This window comes from Pelobates fuscus, chromosome 10, assembly GCF_036172605.1.
Source record: "Pelobates fuscus isolate aPelFus1 chromosome 10, aPelFus1.pri, whole genome shotgun sequence".
NCBI lineage: Eukaryota > Metazoa > Chordata > Amphibia > Anura > Pelobatidae > Pelobates > Pelobates fuscus.
The window spans coordinates 20,058,914-20,078,691 of NC_086326.1; the positions used below are offsets into that span (position 1 = coordinate 20,058,914).

Sequence of the window (19,778 nt, forward strand, 5' to 3'; positions counted from 1 at the left end):
GATATCAGTAAGGCATTTTTCTTTAGCTCATCTTTATAGACATACATAAACTGTATTGTATATAAAGAAATAGTACAGTTGCGTTGGGAGTGATTACACAACAGCTAGAAAATTTCAGGGACTGAAGCCACGCGCGTTTCTCCAACTATCTAAAATAAAATATGAAGCTCGGGAAAAAAATCTAAAACCCAACTATAACACATCTCGATGAATGTTACAAAGCTATCACTTAAAGTAAATGACACTGAAAAAAATGAAAGGCTTTTGAATCTAATTGTGCATATTTTTATTATTTTTTTACACAGTGTGGAGAGGGATTCTCTATGAATGAAAATGGACACTGTGCAGGTAAAGAATTTAGCTTGGAAGCAAAACAACTGGAAATAAAATAAAATGCCAGTGCATGATCATATTTTCTGCCTGAAAGCTTTGAGAGCGAGGGTTTGGGTAAATTGTGCAAAATGCGTATGTTTTTTTCTAATTGCTCCCCAGAGAAATGACAGATCTGCATAAAATGTACAGTACGTTTGTGGTCCTGCAAATTTGTGTTTTTTTTTGTTAATGAAATGCATATTTTAATGATGGCATGTTCAATGTGTATTTGTGCGACATGTCCACCGGTGTTAAAGTGGGAGAGAGATCTGTAGGAATGTATTGATAAATCAGTCACACAATTAACCCCTTCAGGACGGAGTCAATAGTGCACGTTCTGATAAAAAAAACGTAAACAAAAACTGGAGTTTGCACTATATGTCTGTTCCACCATAATTCACCGCTGTCACATTAAGTGCACCCACACTTATTATATATCATTTTATTCAGGAGAAACAGGGCTTTAATTTACCATTAACTATTCATATATGGAACATAATTTATTATGAATACAATTTTAAAAAAATTGAGAAAATTAAATTTTCTTTTTAAATGTGTATTTCCGTCTGACATTTTAGCTGTGAATGTCATAATACTGTTAGGGTTTACTGCACAAAAATTCACATATTTGTAATCAGCGATGTCTCACGAGTACAACAGTACCCCCCATTAACAGGTTTTATGGTGTTTTGGAAAGTTACAGGGTCAAATATAGAACGTTACATTTTCAAATAGAAATTTGGCAGATTAGTAATGTTACCTTTGAGACGGTGTGGTAGCCCAAGAATGAGAATTACCCCCATAATGGCATACCATTTGAAAAAGAAGACAATCCAAGGTATTGAAAGTGGGGTATGTTTAGTCTTTTTTAGTAGCCACTTAGTCACAAACACTGGGCAAATTTAGCGTTCATGTTTTTTTTGTGTGTGAAAAAGCAAAAAACTAATATTTGGCCAGTGTTTGTGACTAAGTGGCTACTAAAAAAGACTGGACATACCCCACTTGCAATACCTTGGGTTGTCTACTTTTGCAAATGGTATGCCATCATGGGGGTAATTCTCATTATACTTAATGTACGTGGCATGGAGGCTTCTTTTCTCATCTAGCCCACCCTTCTCAGTGTGAGAGTGGGACTGGCGTTATCCCCATGCTTTTGAAGTTCCATGAGTGTGATTGCTCTCAGAGACTTCATTGCTGCTTTGCATTAGCCAGAATTATTAGTGGTATCTTGCATTATAATTTTGAGACGGGAAGCGAGTGCCGGGATGTGGTATATTCTGGCACCCACTGCCTGTGTAATATACAGCTGCCTATCTGGGAGGTGGGTAAACCGCACTCTGTGAATCCCAAGCCTTCATTCATGCTAACACTCAACAATAGACACTAGAGACAGCATAGAAAAAGGTAAGGAGAATTAATATTTGAACAAAGCATGAGTGCATGTTTGTATGTATGTGCGCATGCGAGAGTCTGTTTGCACTGCGCTAAAGGGATGTGTAAGGATGATATGTGTCCACAAACCGGTGGAACCCAGAGTCTACCAAATGATAAGGTTGGATAGGTTTGTAGTATTTTCACAGATTTACAGTATAAATAATGAGAAAATTTAGTCTGTACTTTTGAGTAAACATGTAGATTAAATGCTATTTTTTTATTAAAATAATATATTTGTTTTTACATGATTTCCATGTTATAGCTCTGGTGATGCTGAGACCAGGTTGAACCCATTAACTGTTGTTTAGAGGGGCAAAGGTTTAAAAATAATATCAGGAAGTATTACTTTACTGAGAGGGTAGTGGGTGCATGGGATAGCCTTCCAGCTGAAGTGGTAGAGGTTAACACAGTGAGGGAGTGTAACGCCTTAAGGACACATGACATGTGTGACAGGTCATGATTCCCTTTTATTCCAGAAGTTTGGTCCTTAAGGGGTTAAGCATGCGTGAGATAGGCATAAGGATATCCTAGACTTAAAATAAGGCCAGGGACTAATTAAAAGTATTTCGCAATATTGGGCAGACTAGATGGGCCGAATGGTTCTTATTTGCCGTCACATTCTATGTTCCTATAGTAAAGTAGTATTTACATAGCGTAATTGCTGGTTAAATATATGCTTGTCCCCTGCTCTTTAGCAGTTTGGATAATGCCCTCCTAATTACAAATAAATGCATTTGTTTCTTTTCAGACACAGATGAATGCATACAGTTTCCATTTGTATGTCCAAGGGAAAAGCCAATCTGTATTAACACTTATGGAGGGTACAAATGTCGTCCAAACAGGAGATGCAGTCGGGGTTTCGAGCCAAATGAAGATGGAACGGCATGTGTTGGTAGGCAATTAACATTGTTAAATGAAAAGCCCAATAAGTCGGTGATGGCTAATCCTGGCACGTTCGAGTCGCTGTGAAGCCAAGTTAATGTTCACGTAGCCAATGGATGAGTATCGAGAGAAATAAAGTCTACAAGCTTATCCAATACTAATATTAGCTATTTAATGAATATATGAAATATGTGACTGATGTCTAATATAAGCAGTTTATCTCGCTACAAAAAAAAAAGCTATTATCACTGTCCAACCTGGAGTGCCATGGTTTTGCCATCACTGTCTCACTCTGTGATGGGGCTGTTGGGTAGGTTAAAGGGGGAAAACAAATCATAGTTCCAAAAAATGTTCACAAGGGATTTTATGTTGATGTATGCTATACTCTAAATATATACATTTTCAGAACATTTTAAAAAGGTTCTGCTATGTTTAGTAATTATATATTAGGTATAAAGCAAGTTAATTTGGATTATATTTGCAAGGCATTTGACCAATACAATCAACATGTCGTTAAGAAGCCCATCAACTAGCAAATTAAAGAAATTATTGAAAAAAAGCATCAGTTTCTTTTAAGAATATAACCACAAGATTTTTTTTTACATTGAAATGATTTTCTTCTGTATTAATATCTACAGCATGTACTGATGAGTTTCTGTGTAGGTTAGAACTACCGTATTTCAGAATTAATTTTTTCCTCTGTTTCCTGCATTTGACATAAATTATTTGCAGAACCAAACTTGTTTTATGAACATTGGAATGTTCTAGGTTTGTAATATGTAGCAATTTACTAACCATTTTCTCTTTACTTTCCTTATCACCATTTTATTTTTTATATATATTTTACTCTAAAATGTAAGATCCATGTTTACCCCTCTTCCTTTTATTTACATTCTCTTTGATTTCTTGTTTTTCTTTCCAATAATTATTCCATTCTCTGACACCTATAGCTCAGGTGGCCTATTTTGGATCCTACCCATCGTCTGCTTCCAGATTCCCGTCTCCCTTCCTGCACTGTTCTGCTGTTCTTCTAGGCCTTGGATTCTATTTGCAGATCAATATCCTCTGACTCTATTAATTCTAAAAAGGCTCCGCTTGTTTCTTTCAACTCTTACACTATGTCAAAGAACTGTCTGCCGCCCAATCACTGATCAGGGAGACAGGCGGCTTTTGCTACAAACATACAAGAACAGACTTTGTTTGAAGCTTAGAGTGAATAGTGATATTTTCGTATAAACAAGTTGTTTGTTAATATGTCATGCATGTTTTCTGAGAAAACAGAAGAGAAACATCATATAAGCACATGCTGAAGACACTCTCAAATTTCCAGTTTCAATTCATATTTTCTAATTAATTCTGGTTTTTATATGTTGCCCCAAAATCGTGGTTACCTTTTTTGCTGCTAGAGACGCCAACGGAACAATGCATGGCAGGACATTCTCGCAGGGAAATGGTTAATCTTGGTTGGTCGCTTGTTATATGGATTTAATACTGTATATATGTGCTGGCCAATTTGGCCCGTACGTGGTCTGTGCAATTATCTGCTCTTTGATCTTTTAAAGGATAAAGCCTTATTATTATTATTTATGATTATTTGTTTTTGTTTTTTTACACATACTGAAAGCTGTTAAACGTAAAATTTTTGCAGTCTTCCAACCATGAATCTAAAGAATATGTCAGAAATAAAATGTCCTGTATATATATATATAAATATATGAACAATGTGTGAATAATGTTTTTCCCTAAAGAATAAAGAAAAGTCCAACAGTTACTAGAAAGATGTCCATTTAAAAAAAAATATTCCTCAAAATGTTGAATTGACAATAGATACAAATGATTTAATTAATATTGGCACAATGGTGTCAAACTGAATTTCGGCTCGCCATTATCTCACTAGTCAGCATTTCTGTAATTAACATGTAATCCAGCAACTAGAATTACTAAACATTACTGGTCTTTTAACCCCTTAAGGACACATGACACGTGTGACATGTCATGATTCACTTTTATTCCAGAAGTTTGGTCCTTAAGGGGTTAAAGAAATAAATCGTGTTAGAAGCTTCAACTGTGGTTGCTGTCTGGTATAAAAGTAACGTGAACTCCTGCCCTAAACTAAAGAAATATATTCTAATAATTAATCTATCAGCATTGCATCTAATATTGTATTTTGTTATATTTTAGTTTTGTGTTTTTTTGGGGGGTTTAAATCAAAATTCAAGTTCGGCAAATATGTATCTGCTTTTTAGATGTTGGAAGAGGAAAGGGTTCATTTTTGTTTTGACAAGATACATCATTTCTCGTAGATCCATATTTATTAAAGTCTATACAATATATAAACTAGAACACTGATATTTACAAAACACAGATTTATTCAGTCATTTCTCCAGCTCAGATTATTTTGTGCCTAAAAGCTGCAGTTCCCGACCTAGGGTCTATCATAAAAGTTATAGGGCAATGTCCAAAATAAATATATTTTGCAGATGAAATGATTTGACATCACAAGACTAAAACTTGAAGCATCAGAATCTGTTTTCTGGAAACACTGTACATGTCAAACAGCCAATTATAATTTATTTTCAGAATATTTTGTCTCTTTAAACTATAATGAGTTTAAGGCTAATGAGCAGGGGGTAGTATTTGTGAGGATATGTTTCAACTAATTATCTTATGTTTGAATGTCTTTACTGAATTTTCTTTTCACATCCTTGTTCCTAAAGTTTTGGATTTAAGTATGCAATTAGCCGTGAAATAGTGCAATAAAACTTCCAAAAGTCACACACAATATATGGTCATGTCTAACATATATATGACTGCACAATTAAAAAAAAATACTACGAATAAGAATATTCAATAATTTGCCCTAATAGGTCACTGATCAGATTCGGACACCATCTCTATTGTCAGCCCACACATCCTGTAAAGGTTTTTTTTTTTTTTTTTATTGTTCCAATTAAATATGGCTTTTAATTAGAAATTTGCCTTATATTTTTTATGATCAGTTTAAAGCTAAATACAAAACTGAATAATTTTATTTTCATCTAATAAAACTGTTTTTTAAATGTAACTGTAGCTACTTGACAATAGTATTTTTTCCAGCATTACTAAAACGCTGTACACCCCAGACACTCTCCTGTATAAATCCTAGTTAAATTGCATTGTTTCTGTTCCTTCAGAGGGAGAAGTTAAAGGCTTACTCAAAGCACCATGACCCCTTCAGTGATTTGAAGTGGTTATGGTTCCAAGAATATGTAGGTGCATTGTTTTGGAATGAAGCTGAACCTACAAAGTTTAACTCCACCTCCAGCAGCGTCATTGAGGCATCATTAGCCAGCCTGGAATAAGAGTTTTGTGCTGGCTAATGTTATTACTGTGCATGTTTCTAAGCACAGAATGTCATTATTTACCTGCGAGCGGTCATCTGGTGCCCTCAGCCAATGAATCGTGACAAGATCTGCATCCAGTTTTTGCAAAAGCAAGATGTACGCTACCAGGCATGCAAGGAGGGTTGGACTGCGACAGGGCAAACCATTGTAAAACTGTTTGCCCCATTATGTTGTGAGGAGTACCCTGGTCTCATTCCCTGGTAATCACTACAAGCAGCTTATTGTGATTTTAATGCTTGGTGTAACCTTTTAAACAAGTCTTGAAGCATCTATGGAATTCGGAGACATTACACAGTAGATTCCTTTTCTATGGTGCCATCATCATCACTGCTTCAACTCGTAGCAAGTGATGGGTTTGCCAAGAATGACTAGAGTTCAAAATGTTGGTCTGCGGAAGATCCCGCAAGACTACAGAAAATATCACCGATAATTGTGCATATGTAATGAAATGCCATACAGTACTATTGAACATCCCAAGAGTGAATCCAAAGCAGTTGGAATTTAAGCAGCATTTAGGGTCTGCTCTTTTTGCAAGAAAATCTTTTGATTGCACTAGACTTTTATTGAAATGACAGTGCATTATATATGTAATTTTTCACAACTGGTATCTTTAGTTAAACAGTTTACAGGTCTTTTCGTGTGCATGGGTGGCACGTCATAAAGTGAAATATTTTTATGTTTAGTAGGCAAGTTCTAATAAAATTTTTGCGAAAGATCATACATTGCCGAAAGAGGCGTGCCTTTTATTGACAAGTATATGACAGATTTAACAAGTACTTCTTATTAAATAGGATGATATAAGGAACAATGTTTGAGAACCCTGCTGCTTTAAAAGTCCAAATCACAAAATGAACATACAAAATATATGATTATGCTATATTAATTGGACTGAAACTGGGAATAAAACAACCTATTTAATGCTATAGATCTAATCTAATTGGGTCCTGTTTAGAGTGATCTCTATAAAATAAAATATTATTCAATATTTTAGTGACTGGAATTGGAATCACAAAACTGCGGCAAAATAGCCACTTTCGGAAAATAATCTCCCACTTGGCTCTAGTTACAGCTCGCCTATTGTAGGTTACATTTTACAATTTAGGATCGATTTCCTTAAATTCTGATTATAGTGATAGATAGACTTGTAGAACAATCTATAAAAAAAATTGGTAAATATGCTTTACATGGTGCACACACAAAAACCTATAGATTTACATTTTGCAAGACTACTTACTACCTTAGCAAATACATTAAGTCAGTTTTACTATATGGCCATATCGTGTTGAGCCCACCACTACTTCACAGTATCCCAATACCGGTGGGTCCTACACTAATTTTAACATAGGAGATTAACATGCTAACTGAATTACTTACTGCTTAAATGGATTCCAGAGATTCTCATCGAATGTATGCTTTCCTGTGGTCATCTCCATAGGGGCAAATATAGTTGAGGTGTAGGGTGCTCAACCCAAAAGGAATCTGTGTGGGTTCCAGATATGAATAAGAAAAAAGGGAATTGGGGGCACACCTGGAACACCTGGAACATGCATTTCTAAGAAGTGGTGCTGCTTTAGAGACCACACAAAAAAAATACAGCATTGCATTTTACAAGACTACTTAAATCACGCATCTTAGATATTGGGGTACTGTGACTTAATAGTAAGCTTAACACGATACGCCCATATAGTGTAACTGAATCCCAATATTAGTTTGGTAAGATAAGTGATTTTAAGTAGTGTAGTAAAATGCAAAGCTGTATTTTTTGTGTGCACTGTACCATAATCTGTTTTCTGTATACATTTTGGTCTTTACGTAAGCACCACTTCTGAGAAGTCTGTCCCCAGTTCTTCTTTGTTTCTGTTTACATGGTGCACAGGATCGAAATGGCAATTTAGAAGTTTATCAATAAAAGGAAAACAAATTTGGCACAGAAATGTTTAAAATGGTGACTGTATTTGGAATCCTCCACCCTCGGATACCGAATAAAGTCACTGTTTTGGGAGTTTGTGTGTGGCGGTGTGTAGCATGACACAGAACCATACCGTGACGTCCTGCCATTTTTATTTATTTTTTTATCATACCAGAGTTCATTCTCTGTGTTAATGGTTTTAATTGTGCTTATCTTGTTTCCAGGACTGAATTAATACATTACCGTTTGGGTAAATAAAGTCAATACCATTTTCCCAACTATTCTCTCTGTACCAACTGCCACCAGATACATATTGCAGTCGGTTTTAAATAGACATGAAATTATAGTCACATATTTCCATATCAGCACCGGGCTAAATTGTGTTATTAATCCTTTTTATTTTTTCGAGATACTAGCCTTGTTTGTTCCAGCTGAATTCATGAATCTGTGGAATGTTAAGAGATAAAGTTAATTTTTATGAGAAAATGGAATACACTATTTTAATGGGAACACCGTAAATAGATTGCATCAGGTTTAGCAGGCCTGATTTTCTTGTTCAAATACATTTGGATCCTGCATACAAAATTCTTTTCAATGTGCATCTCACACAAGAATAGCAATACCACATATGGTCACTCGTGATGTTTATGTGATACAAGCATTTGAATTGGGAACCGGTTTCTACTCTTTGGGGTTTATTTATAAAACAGAAGATTGTAGTGATTTGAAAACCGAATTTTAGACAAATTTAGACTAACACAGGTAGGTTGTAATCCATGGCTAGGTTGAGAAAAACAAATCCAAATCTGCACTTTTTTTCTTTAATTTTAAATTTGGTTTTCACTTCACAAAACTCTGTATTTAGTTTATAAATACTTGCATGCTTTAAATGTACTATGCCCTTAACAATTTATCAAGGTCTATATTAGTTATTGAGATGAACAGATTGGGAATAGCTACTACTAGTACCCCCTCTCCAAATTGAAAGATCCTAGATTGCTTGTAATGAAAAACTATAGTGCCAGGAAAACAAAGTCTCTTTCACTAAGTCCAGCGCTGATGCCCCTCGTTGCTGGCTCTGGCTCCACCTCCACTCCTCCCCTGCCAACGTCAGCCAGTGGGGGAGACCTAATGCACATGCGCGGCAATGGCCATGCTCATATTAGTACTTCCCCCATAAAAAAGCATTATGCAATGGTTTCCATTGGGGTTTCAGGTAATGCTGAATGTTCTCATTCATAGCGTGAGGACGTCCAGTATCAGATAAGTCACTTAATGACCCAGAAATCCCTCTAGTGGCGGTCTGGTACACAGTCACTAGAGGTGGAGTTAACCCACAAAGGTAATTATTGCAGTTTTTAAGAAAACTGCAATAATTACCTTTGCAGGGTTAAAGGACCTGGGACTATCCACCAAGACCACTTCAATGAGCTGAAGTCATCTGGGTGCCTATAGTGTCCAAAAATACACATTTGGATATATGTTACAGTCCGATATACCAAATATTAGATACTTTTGTCTTCCCTGCTACCATTCCCATATGGCTAGGGGTAGGGTCTCTAGCAAGCAATGCAATTGTTATAATAAAACATTGCATTTCATTCACTGATTTTAGCTTATTCTGATTTTCTTTTGTATTTTTATTCCCACTTAGTGACTAGTCATCAGTTTGGAAGCCATGTTACGATATATGTGCAGGATGGCTGCACTTTGTATTGTAAACAATGCTAAAACAGCACCCCATTGTATAGACAACGAAATGCTACAAATGTGCACATGTCCTGAAAATGGGAATATTATACCCAGAAAGAGGTTGAAGCAGGTGTCAGAATGGGTGGAGTATCCTAACAGTATAATGCGTAGACATGCTGTCTTAGCTTGTTTCTCTTGTTTTAAAGAGGAGGCTCACCTACTCAAGGGTTCATTTCATTGAGTATAAAAACTGTATCCAGCAATATATGTCCATTTGCTATAACTTCTTCCTATTTCCATAATGTACTTTTATTGCCTCAATAAAAGAATGATCAAGAATGGTTGGGGTATGGACAGAAGTATAGCTGTGTCCTTTTTGACTACATTTTGCATAGTAAAATTATGCACACACCTCCCTGCTGGTATCTTAAAAACTGTATGCAGTATGTTTTGGGAAGGTAGTGTCCATTGCATGAGTTAATTTCATTTATCTCATCATTTCCACATTTATTTATGCTTCCGTGACTTTAGAGATCATGTGCATAGTACAGAGGCCTTCACTTGTTAGTGTGCTCCCTTTACAGGAACTCCTATGAACAAATATACTGCATGTGTATACACACACTCACAACTTGCAGTCATGATGGTGGAATTAAGAGAAGCAGGCCAGCGATGGCCAACTTTGATTATGGAATATAATTCACATAATTTTCAATCAGTGGTTTGGCTAGTGTAGTATCATGGGAAATCAAGTATACAAGTGATGGAGTGCAAGTCTCTACAATCACGGTTTCTTGAGCTGTATTAAATGAACCATTTGCATGCACTGAATTATTTGCCCCCTCTCCCCGCCCCCCCCCCCCCCCCCACCTGCTGGATCTCATTGGCAGATTCAGTTAACACTTTCATTTACAGTGCATAACCCTACAATGCCATATCAACTTGATCCCCATACATTTACATGCACCAAAATGATTGTACGTTGATATATGACCCCTCCATGCTCCAAAAGATGCAGACACATTATTGGGAACCATAACACACATTGACAGACTTGCTTTTGTATTCCTCAGACATAGATGAATGTGCGCTTGGCACCAATGAATGTAAACACCTCTGCATGAACACCGAAGGATCCTATACTTGCAAGTGTCACCCAGGCTTCCGCTTGCAATCACAGAATGAATGTGTCGGTGAGTAATTCTTCAATGTGGGGGTGGATGAGTAGTTTCACAATACTTTACAAGAACAAAAGACATCAGAGGGAGGAGGAGGTGCACTTGTTACACAGTGGGTTGTGATGAGTTCAGAACCGAAATAGTGGAGCTAAAAAAAAACCTCTCTAATGAAAATGAAAAAAATAATAAAAAAACAAAGTACTTTTTGCAAACAGAAATTCTAAAAATCTGTCAATCTGATAAATCTTAATCTAACAGGTGACACATCTACGTGATGTCTATGGTAGCCCAAGGAACTGATTTTGCTTCCTTGAGATTTGATAACCACTGCAACAGGACAATGAAGCCTGCATTGTTAGAGTACTTAAAGGATCACTATAGGCACCCAGACCACTTCCGCTTAATCAAGTGGTCTGGGTGCCAGGTCCAGCTAGGTTTAACCCTTTTTTATATAAACATAGCTGTTTCAGAGAAACTGCTATGTTTATATTAGGGTTAATCCAGCCTCTAGTGGCTGTCTCATTGACAGCCGCTAGAGGCACTTGCGTGCTTCTCACTGTGAAAATCACAGTGAGAAGACCCCAGCATCCATAGGAAAGCATTGCAAATGCTTTCCTATGAGACTGGCCGAATGCGCGCGCGGCTCCTGCCGCGCATTCGCATTCAGCCGAAGAGGAGGAGAGGAGGAGGAGGAGAACTCCCCGCCCGGCGCTGGAAAAAGAGTTAAGTTTAACCCCTTCCACTCCATCCAGCCCGGTGGGAGGGGGTCCCTGAGGGTGGGGCACCCTCAGGGCACTATAGTGGTCCTTTAATAAAAGAATATACCTAAACACACAAAGCACCAAAGCTTGCTTTATGACGATTTATGGGAAGATTGTGTCAGACACTTTTATAAATTAAGTTTTTTTGCAGCTCCACTCACCTCAATCAGACAGCTGGTCCTGTTACCTTTTGGTAGCTTAACAGAAAACTGCCTGCCCAGTACCCTTGCTTTGCAAAGACTTCTCAATGAGCTGTGATACAACTTACTGAGAAATCTGATTGGACAGCAACAGACAATCAGTGCTGGGGAAGAAGGGGCGGGGCTTACAGTAGCTGCAGATACTAGATCTGCACCTCATGCAAGCCAAAATTTCATATACCTACAAAGAAAACGCGCAAAACAAAGGACATGCATATTTTCTTTGGCTATATATAATTACTGCTTTAGTGGAGCGTACTTACTACTTAGAGGAATGCAATTTGCAATAATTTCTAGCTCTAGCTGGTGAGCGCCAACAGTTTGTATACTCCAGACTCTTGTAATGCTTTTTTTTTTTTTTTTTTTTTACATTTGCTTTGTTTTAGATATAAATGAATGCCAGGCACAGCCTAAGCTCTGTGATCAGATCTGCCACAATGAACAGGGTTCCTTTCACTGCCATTGCTTTGATGGGTTTTACCTTCAGATGGATGGAAGAAAGTGCTATCGGCAATAAGATTTTCTGTAATGGACTGTCTTCACATTAACAGCCTGTGTTTTAACTGAAAGGACAAAGTATGTTAATATTTAATGAGAGGGACTTAAGACTGGAGCTGAACACAAATGTTTTTTATCATACAAAGTATATATATATATATACTTGCATATCAGGACACAACAATCATCTGTTACTTAGCAAATCTTAAAATAAGTTAAATACAACCTTAGATGAACAACAGATGACATATTTCACGGAGTCATGATTTATTTAGCAAAATTAAAACCAAAATGGAGAAGCCATGTGTGAAAAACTAAATACACCCTATGATTCATAGCTTATAGAACCATTGTTTTCAACAATAACTTGAAGTATTTTTTCTGTATGACTTTACCATTCTCTTACATCATTGTGGAGGTGTTTTGACCCACTCTTCTTTACAACGGTGCTTCAGTTCATTGAGGTTGAGGTTTGCTGGCATTTGTTTATGCATGGCTGTCTTAAAGTCCTGCCACAGCATTTCAATAGGGTTGAGGTCTGGACTTTGACTCGGCCATTGCAACACCTTGATTCCTTTCCTTTTCAGTCATTCTGATGTAGATTTGCTGTTGTGCTTGGGATCATTGTCCTGTTGCATGACCCAATTTCAGCCAAGCTTTAGCTGTCAGACAGATGCCCTCACATTTGACTCTAGAATATTTTAGTATACGGAGGAGTTAATGGTCGACTTAATGACTGCAAGGTCATCAGGTCCAGTGGCTGCAAAACAAGCCCATATCACCATCCACCACCATGCTTGATAGTTGGATAAGGTGTTTGTGTTGATATGCTGTGTTTGGTTTTTGGCCATAATGCACTGTGCCACATTTGGCAAACATCTACACTTTGATCTAGTCTGTCCAAAATACATTGTTCCAGAGGTCTTGTGGTTTATTCAGCTGCAACTTTGCAAACCTAAGCTTTGCTACCATGTTCTTTTTATAGAGAAAAGGCTTTCTCCTGGCAACCCTCCCAAACAAACCATATGTGTTCAGTATTTTTCTAATTGTACTATCATTAACGTTGGCATTTAACATGCTAACTAAGGCCTTGTAGAGTTTGAGATGTAACTCTTGTTTTTTTGCAATTTCTCTGAGATGTGTCTGACCTCGGAGTGGATTTGCTGGAAGGTCCACCCCTGGGGAGATTGGCAACTGCCTTCGATGTTTTCCACTTTTAAATAATCTTTCTCAATGTAGAATGATGAACTTTTAAATTGTTTGGAAATGGACTTGTAACTCTTCCCAGTCTGATGGGGAGAAACAATTGCTTCTCTAAGACCATTGCTGACGTCTTTCCTTCTTGGCATTGTGTTAACATACACCTGAATGCTCCAGACCAGAAAAATACTAAAACGTTCGCTTTTATAGAGGTGGACACACTCGCTGATGATCAGTTAAGGGCATTAGATTAGCAGCACCTGTCTGATATTTGGCAGGAAGGGTGTACTTAGTTTTTCACACAAGGCTTCACCATTTTGACTTTATTTTTGTTAAATAAATCATGACGCTGTGTAATATGTCACGTGTTGTTGTTCATCTGACGTTGTATTTACCTAATTTTAAAATCTACTAAGGAGCAGATGATTGTTAACATGTTCAGGTATGTAAAACCATAGAATTCAAAGAGGGTATACTTTATTTTTCCAATTACTGTATATCTTTTTATAAGTAATATCTATATATACATGCACATAACAAAATAAAGACTCATTTAAATGTTCCTCGCGTCTTCTAATCCCACGTTTTATTATTCTGCAGTGATATCTGTAATGACTAGGAAATGGATGAGACCTCTCAGCCAATCCTGGTATCTGAAATGGTTACAGTTGAAAAGGTAGAGTATCCATTTTAAAGGGACACTGTAGTAACTATAACGTTTTAGTCTCTTTAAATTGGGTATAGCACCTCCCTCCATTCAGTGTTAAACAATTTCTAAGCAGATTACTACTAAATAAGGGGCCCCTAGAGGTATGGCTATGGCAAGGATTACACACTTCCTTGTAGTCATACCAGCAATTGGAGCTCTGGTAGGTTAAAAGTCATCTGGCATTCTCGGCCAATAACGGCAGCCCATTGCTGCTCAGCCTAGTAGTTCATCATTAGCCAAACAAGCACAGAGTGGGTTGGCTGCTGGTAACACATTTAGCATGAGAACATAAAAACATTAAAAACTGTTTAATGCTGAATGAAAGGACGTCACCAGGGACACTATAACCAAATCAACGAGATGAAGCACAAATACAGTGTCCCTTTTGATACCGGAGAAACTGACGGAAGCCAAGCACAGAGAGATGGACACAGGTTTCTTCAGGAAGGAAGAGATTCTTTATTCGGTTCACCGATCGGGACTCAGAGGGACTAGTGTCACCAAAATACAACAAGTTCTGAGCCCCGGACAATAGTGCAGGCTCCTTATATAGGCACATAACTCCTCCCATATTAAGCTCCACCCGCACATTCTCTTGACCAATCAATACAAATAAGAATTAACTTCCTGCTTGACCACATGGCCTGTCCAGCACAATGGAGGAGGGGAATACTACATCCGGTATTCTTGCACATGCTCCGTACACTACTGATCGTATCTTGCCACGTGCAACCAACCGACCGATACGTCAGCATATGCACGTACACATGCCGCGTGGTAATCTCGGCCTACTACATTTATTTTTACCGAGATTCCACCACATTCCCCCCTTTGATGCCTCTTGATATTTCACAATTACTTGAGGCATCACTTAATCTTGGTTTGCATACACCTCAGGTTACCATGAACCAGACCAGACTTTTCTATGATGTGAATCCCTCAACACTCCTCTTCCTGCATTGGTTCTCCCTGATCTAGAGCCTCATATTTATATATGGCCATTATCTGTGCTGCAGCCTTCCTTTCTGCTATATTTTCTATCAGGCTTTGCACAGACCTAACTACTAAGGGAATAAGACATGGCAGGAGTAGACACAACATTAAAATCAGTATGACTCCGCCTACCAATGCCTTAAGCCCTCCAAACTGCTCATACCAGTTACCAAACCAACTACTTGGATTATACCCTTTCCATACCTGAGTAGGCACATGCGCTAGTTTAACCATATGGCTAGTAAGCTCAGCTATTGCTTGCCCTTCGTCATCTATTTGAAGACAGCAATTGCTCAGGTTAAACTTCCCACATACACCTCCCTCTACAGCCAATAGGTAATCCAAGGCTAATCTATTTTGGTACACTGCTGTCCTCATCCTGGTATTATGCTTTGCTAGAAGATTGAGCTCTTGTGAGGTCTCATTAGTAATTATCTCAACCACCGCCTGTAACCTTATAATGCGGTTGAGCATATAAATTGGGGTTCTATATCCGAAAGTACCATCCTCTGCCCACGTGGCTGGCCCATAATAGTCTATAATACGCTGGGGAGGCCATTCATCATCTTCCCAGGCGCCTATCTCTATGGGTCCCCTTTTCTTCCTATGATTCACATCATACACTTTAACACCCAAAGTCTCACCTGTTTCAATAGGCAACAAGAAGAAGGATGGTTTGAGCATACCCAACACACATGCCCCTTCCCAGTCCTGTGGCAACTCCGAATAGGCCTTCTTACCACAGATCCAGTACAAATTTGCTGGGGCTTTCCAACTAGATGTGATAGATAAATCAAACCATACGTCCTTTAAATTGGCATATCTTGCAAACGGGTTAGATGGTTCTGAGACATTTGAAGCCGACCACCAAGTTGTATTCTTTGTATCATCATCATAAGCTTTTTGCCCTAGACAAGTTAGTTCTCCTACAGAAGTATTAAACATCATTCCTTTCCTTGCTATGCAAACATAACCTATGATGGAGGTCTTTAATCTCCACTCAGATTTACCTCTAACACTCATCTGATAATCGGCTTGTGAGGATATTAGTTGTTCAACTGCCTCAGAACCGGACATTACCTCCTTTGCTTCCCAAGGCCATTGGTCTCCCATGTTAGTACCTCCACACACATAGCAGTTGGTTACATTAAGACTACCGGCAATACTCTCTTTACTGGTCCTTGCCTTGCATTATTTTTAGCACACGTTACACATCTTCGTACAATGGCTTGAGTTAAGTTGGACAATCTTGATATGTAGAAATGTTTTCTGAGAGATTCTTCTGTACTCTCTCTTCCAGAATGTGTCCCGTTATGATAGTTTTGGACGATTTCTACCGCTAGTGATGCTGGAATAACTATTCTCCCATCTTCTAACTGATACCATTTGTTCTCCAAATACTTTCCAGGTTCAGTCTTTAACCACTCTTCTTCTTGAGCTGTATAAACTGGAGTCCATTGAGACAGTGGAGTTGGTATAAGAGCAGCTATATGTTCCACATATTCCTGTCTTCCTGATTCAGCGGCACGCTTAGCTGCATTATCTGCCATCCGATTTCCTTTGGTTACATCACTATCTCCTCTCAGATGCGCTCGACAATGTATAATACCGACTTCTTTCGGTTCCCATACTGCTTCCAATAGTTGTAGGATTTCAGCTGCGTACTTGATTTCTTTGCCCTCTGAATTCAACAGTCCTCTTTCTTTATACAAAGCTCCATGGGCATGAGTGGTTAAAAACGCATACTTGGAGTCCGTGTAGATGTTTACTCTTAAACCTTCAGCCAATTGTAACGCTCGTGTCAGTGCTATCAATTCTGCCTTTTGTGCTGATGTTCCTTTTGACAGTGGTCGAGCTTCTATCACCTTGTCTATCGTCGTTACTGCATATCCTGCATAGCGAATCCCTTCTTTCACATAACTACTGCCGTCTGTATAATATTGGACATCGGGGTTCTGGATGGGAAAATCACGAAGATCTAGTCTACTTGAAAATACTTCATCCATCACTTCCAAACAATCGTGTTGACTTTCAGTAGGTTGCGGCAAAAGGGTAGCTGGATTTAAGGTATTGACAGTCTCTAAATGCACTCTTGGGTTTTCACACAACATTGCTTGATACTTGGTCATACGGCTGTTACTGAACCAATGATTGCCTTTGCAATCCAACAACGTCTGTACTGCATGTGGGACTCGTACATAAAGTTCTTGACCCAGAGTGAGTTTATCGGCTTCAGCTACCAGCAGGGCGGCTGCTGCTACAGCTCTTAGACAAGGTGGAAGACCACTGGCCACTGCATCCAGTTGCTTAGACATATAGGCAACAGGTCTTTGCCATGATTCCAAGTACTGTGTCAATACTCCCACAGCCATTCTTCTTTGCTCGTGTACATACAGGTAGAATGGTCGTGTGTGATCAGGTAGACCTAATGCTGGGGCACTCATCAAAGCCTTCTTTACATCTTCAAATGCAGTTTGCTGTTCTTGAGTCCATAAGAAGGGGTCATGTTCTGTACCCTTGATAGCTGCATACAGAGGTTTTGCCAATATTGCGTATACGGGAATCCATATCCTACAGAAGCCTGCTGCCCCCAAGAATTCTCGCACTTGTCTTCTATTCTTGGGTGTTGGTATTTGGCACACAGCTTCTTTTCTCTCTGGCCCCATTATTCTTTGACCTTCAGAGATATGGAATCCCAGATATTTGACAGTGGGCAGACACAACTGAGCCTTCTTCCTAGACACCTTGTATCCTGCCTTCCAGAGAATGTGTAGTAGATCGTGTGTTGCTTGCTGACATATTTCTCTTGTGACTGCTGCTATCAACAAGTCGTCTACATATTGTAATAATACACACTCTCCTGGGATGGACTTGAAATCCAGTAGATCTTGACTTAGAGCTGAACCAAATAGGGTAGGTGAATTTTTAAACCCTTGGGGCAGTCTTGTCCAAGTCATCTGGCGTTTCGAGCCCGTTACAGCATTTTCCCATTGGAAAGCGAAGATACATTGGCTTTCTGTGGCAATTCAGAGGCAAAAGAAGGCATCTTTGAGGTCTAAGACTGTAAAATAGGTAGCCCCGCCCAGAATTAAAGCAAGCAGGTTATACGGATTGGGCACAACTGGGTGTATACTGACAACCGCATCATTGACTGCTCTCAAGTCCTGCACAGGGCGATACTCATCTGTACCGGGCTTTTGAACAGGCAGCAATGGGGTGTTCCAGGGGGAAGTACAGAATTTTAGGATACCATACCGTATGAACTTATCCAGATAAGATTGAATATTCTTCTTAGCCTTCTGCGGGATGTGATATTGCCGTAGGCTTACTGGATAAACCCCAAGCTTTAGTTCAATTCGAATAGGTGGAATATTGCGGGCCAGTCCTGGTGGGTTGTTCTCTGCCCAAACTCCTGGTATGTTGAATAAGGATTCATCACTCTTAGGGTTTTGGCTAGTCAACGCTGTATAAAGTCGCCACTCTTCTTCCTTTGGTACGGATAATGTCATAATACCTGAAGGTCCATTAAACTTTAAGGATGTTGTTCCGTTTGGTAGGAACGTAATCTGCGCTTGTAATTTGGATAGCAAATCACGTCCCAGCAATTGGACTGGACATTCAGGCATGTAAAGGAATTGATGTTTTACTACGTGGCCTCCCAATGTACAGAGTCGACTTTTGAGAACCGGTTTTGCAGCACTCCTTCCAGTTGCTCCTATTACGGTAATAGTTCTTCCAGATGGAGGAGCAACTAGGTCAGTCACCACCGAATGTTCAGCACCAGTGTCAATCATGAATGCACTCCTTTTCCCCCCTATTGATACATTGACCATAGGCTCCGCTCGACCAAGGGGGATGGAGCCCGGTCGGTATCAATAGTCCTCCATGACCGTGTCAGCCAATCCTACAAAGTCCCTATCTTCTCTATCGCGGGACCTTTGCGCTGCGGGATAGTATCTGTCTTCTCTTACACTTCCTCTGTTATTACTATTACTCCCTCCGGGACCTCCTCTACCTCTCGCTCTGCCTCTAAAATTTCCATATCCTGCACTGGGTTGGTCTCTCTCGTACTGCTCTCTTTTTGGACACTCGCTTCTCCAATGCCCTTCTTCTCTACAATACGCACACTGATTCCTACTCAGGGGTTCCCTATTCCACCTACTATCGCCTCTATCCGGGCCCCGTCTGTCTACGCCTGCGATCGCTACCGCTAGCATATCCACTTTTTTACGCATCTTGCGCTCTTCCTCTTTCTTACTTTCTGATTCCCTATTCATATAAACCTTATTAGCTACCTCCATTAGTTGGGTGATGGACATTCCTACGAACCCTTCTAACTTCTGTAGCTTGTGCTTAATATCCCCGTAGGCTTGGCTGACAAAGGCAGAGTTTATCATTCGGGAATTCTCAGTGGCTTCCGGATTAAAGGGGGTATACAAGCGGTATGCCTCCAATAATCGGTCATAAAAGACACTGGGTGCTTCATCACTTTTCTGAATCACCTCAGCCGTCTTCGACATATTTATTACTTTCTTCCCTCCGGCTTTCATGCCAGCAATTATGGCGT

At 39.1% G+C, this 19,778-nt stretch overlaps 1 protein-coding gene across 2 annotated transcripts in view; it reads left to right on the forward strand.

Moving 5' to 3' along the window:
• CRTAC1 (cartilage acidic protein 1) overlaps nt 1-14,044 on the forward strand; it is a 478,485-nt gene extending 464,441 nt beyond the window's left edge. The window contains exons 13-16 of one of the 2 annotated variants that reach the window (XM_063435174.1): nt 306-348; nt 2,555-2,698; nt 10,746-10,865; nt 12,198-14,044. In XM_063435174.1, the coding sequence (XP_063291244.1) occupies nt 306-348; nt 2,555-2,698; nt 10,746-10,865; nt 12,198-12,328 (438 nt within the window). In that variant the 3' untranslated portion in view covers nt 12,329-14,044. Of the gene's footprint in view, nt 1-305; nt 349-2,554; nt 2,699-3,638; nt 4,856-10,745; nt 10,866-12,197 lie in introns of those variants that run through there. The other variant, XM_063435175.1, reaches the window with a different exon arrangement.
• Nucleotides 14,045-19,778: the final 5,734 nt, after the last annotated feature.